The 3,435-nt window shown below is 44.4% G+C and overlaps 1 protein-coding gene across 1 annotated transcript in view; it reads right to left on the bottom strand.

Annotated features, from left to right (window-relative positions):
- Positions 1–2,898: 2,898 nt before the first annotated feature.
- The window catches only part of GRK7 (G protein-coupled receptor kinase 7), a 32,399-nt gene continuing 31,862 nt past the window's right edge, over positions 2,899–3,435 (bottom strand). The window contains 1 exon segment of the mRNA XM_019646038.1: positions 2,899–3,238. Coding sequence (XP_019501583.1) covers positions 2,899–3,238 — 340 coding nt within the window.

The raw sequence follows: 3,435 nt of genomic DNA on the forward strand, positions 1-3,435 counted from the left end.
CTCAGCGACAGCTCAGCTCAGGCACAGCGTCACTGGCCCATGTGGGAATCGAACCGGCAGCGCTGTTGCTCAGAGCTCGCGCTCTTAAGCCAACTCTTAACCAACTGAACCACTCGGCCAGCCCTTAAGTCTACATTTTAAAGAAGTAAAAAGGGGGCTGTTTTGTGGCATCAGATTCAAATTTTGCTTTTCCTTTTATGTGAATAGATATGCTGGTCTAAGAAATGTCTTCCTTTTGGAAGAAGTCATTTTCTATCATAAATCAACCTTAACAAAAATCAATCACATTCATGGTCTTTCCTTTTAAAATTTCCATTCCAGTTATCAAAACAGCTTTTCAGAAAAGGATTGAGTACTTTCTCCATACACCCACTTCAAAGACTCCTCACCACATCACACGACTACTGCAGCGTACTCTGTCCAGTAAGATGACTAGAATCTAAACATAATAATGACATTACTAACAACACTATTGAGATTAACATTTATTTTTAGCCTAGTCTCAGTTAATACGTTAAGCTCTTCACTTACATTATCACATTTTACCATCACAATAACCCCGTCTGTTTTTTAACTGTAATTTTTAAACATCTATTAACCTTTTTACCTGTTTCTGCATTCATAATTAGCTGTGCATCAGAGAAAGCAAAAATATATAGGTAAATTTTTCAAAGACAAAATTGTAATCAAATATTATTATGAAAAAGAGAAACTCAGTTGGAGGCATCTGACGTCCAGCCATTCCCTGGGTTGTTCTGTGATTCCAGCCTACACCCATCCAGAAAAGCCATCCAGGACTCCTTGGACTTTTCCCATTTATGACCCAACTGAAAAGACAGGTATGGAAAGCTACATCCTGAGATACCTACAAGGTATTTCTTTCCTTTCGAAAGCCACCAAGAAAGGAAAATGCAGGCTTGCCATCTGTTAGAACCTACTGACGTATGTCTGTGTGGTTTATATCCTATAGAGTAAGAGCTTTGAGGGAGGGTTACTGAGATACACTGAAGCTTCAAGTGTACATTTAAGAGAAAAAGTTAGGTTTATTGAGGTATAATTTACACAGCAACGTTCACCATTTTGAGGTATCAGATAGATTTGGAAGGTGGGTATCAGATTTTAAATGTGGCAGAACAAGGATAGAGCTAGAATTCCATTCACGTAGATCAGGAATGAACCCCAGGCCTGTGTGCCTCAAAGAGAACAAAAGAGTTGGAGTGGGACCAGGTGTCATAAGAAGGAGTTTGTATCACCTTGGTGGCTGCTGGCAGGCATGTACACACTGTCCCAAGGTCAAGAGGGCACTTTAAACTCACTTTGAGCAGCTTTAACGTTCATAACCGGAGAACGCCCAGGGGCTCAGCAACCTCAGGAAACTTGCCAAACCAGTCTTCACATCAGGATGAACAGCTCTAAAGTAACACTGCCAGCAGCCAGGCCCAGGTGGCCTGGGCTCATCCATCAGGGATGGCCAACTGCAACCCTTTTGCAACAAGTTGCAAAAGACAAGGGAACAATGGACCACTCTGAGGTTTTCTTTATGTTCCTCAACACCTCCAACTAGATGCCTCTGGAAGGCAAGGCCCATGCCTTATGCTTGAGGAAGAGAGACTATTCCATGATGTGACCACGGCCTGACTGCTGCCAGACCTGCCAGCTAGATCCTGAGCAGCACAGAGGTTGCTTCCCCAAATCCCCTCAGAGATTGTCTGATGGACCCTACCCTATGCCAGAAGTGCTGGTTCCTTGGACAGGCTGTTGCCCAGCCCCAGGCAAGCATGTAAGGCATTTTCCCTTCAGGGATGTGTCATGCCCCAGGACCCCTATCCATCCTACCCTACCCTCTGTTAACTCCTTATCACCTGCCACGGGGTAGGGAAGATATCCACATTGTCTTGCTGTCCCCTAAAACATGCCTCATATGTAAGTTCCCTGAATAAACTCTTGATATAATGATGAGGTTAGCAGCCTCTCTCAGCACTGGGAAATTTTACAATAACAATGCCCTTTTCCGGCCGGCCGAGTAGCACATTGGTTAAGAGCTGGCTTGGGACGCCAGAGGGCCCCGGTTCGGATCCCACATACGAGGACCAGTGACACTGCCCTCCACAGCTAAGATGCTGAACAACAGCTCGACCTGGAGCTGGGCTGTCGAGTCGCCGGGGATGGCGTAGGCTGCAGCCCCTGTGGCAGTGGGTTGTCATGNGGAAGGAAGGAAGGAAGGAAGGAAGGAAGGGAGGGAGGGAGGGAGGGAGGGAGGGAGGATGAAAAGGGAAAATGTGTCCTAGTGGTGAGCTCGCTTGTCCTTTGAACTATTTTATGGTTGAAACGTCCCTCCTGATTGATCAGGCCTCTCTTTAACAGATTTTCATGTATTAGGAATGTAAACAACAATAAAAATGGAGCCACTTTAAAATAGAGCCAGAGCTGCCATGCCAAAGGAACTGCCTTACACGTCTTAGGCCTCAAACCTTCAGAAAGTTAAAACAGGGCAAAATAACTTTTTGATTGGGCCTAGGGCAACATTATGTCCCAGAAAAACTATTTGCAAAGGTAACAAGAAAAACAGTTATTATGACGACTGGACTGAATATTAAAACCATTACTTAGAATTAACATCATTATGTTGCATTATCTGCACCCATAGAAATGCCTTCCTTCTGTTGATGTAATAGTTCCCCTCCCCTTTCTCATAAATACCCATTGCCCTTGTCTGCGAATTGGAACATTATTTGGGCTTCTGCCTGAATCAGTGCATCCCCAATAGGTGTTCTTATTGATCTCAATACATGCTTGTTGCCTCTCACTTTGAAAGGCCTTTTTATTTTTAGGTTAACAGGAACATTCGAGGATTCAGTCAGCTGACACTCCTGCTGCTCATCTGGTAGAGAGAACAACTTATAACAACAAACACACACCAGACTTGGATGAATTGCCCTCCCCACAACCTGCAGGCCTGTTGGGGTCATTCAATTCTTCAAAAAGTCTTGTTTCTATATTCTCTTCCTGCCATGCTATGGGGACAGCAACTGATATAAATCTTTGGAAGAACTTCTTATCTTTATCATCAAATTCGACTCCCTGAACCTCAGCGAAATCTTCAGTTTCATCGATGTCTTGGGCATAAACCACTGAAGGGCGTGGCACATCAGGGTGTTCAACTAGGCCAGCTTCCAGGCAAGGAAAGTTGATGGTTTTGAAGAATGGGTGTTTTCTGGGATGATCAGACTTTTCTTTTCTTTTTTTTAAACTTTACTGGGGAACAGTATATTTTTCCCAGGACCCATCAACTCCAAGTCAAGTAGTTGTCTTCAATCTAGTTGTGGAGGGTGCAGCTCCTTGGCCCATGTGGGAATCGAACCGGCAACCTTGGTGTTATGAGCCTGCACTCTAACCACCTGAGCAAACCAGCCGCTCCTTGATGTGATTTTTAGA

This window comes from Hipposideros armiger, unplaced genomic scaffold (assembly GCF_001890085.2).
Source record: "Hipposideros armiger isolate ML-2016 unplaced genomic scaffold, ASM189008v1 scaffold_96, whole genome shotgun sequence".
NCBI classification, from domain to species: Eukaryota; Metazoa; Chordata; class Mammalia; order Chiroptera; family Hipposideridae; genus Hipposideros; species Hipposideros armiger.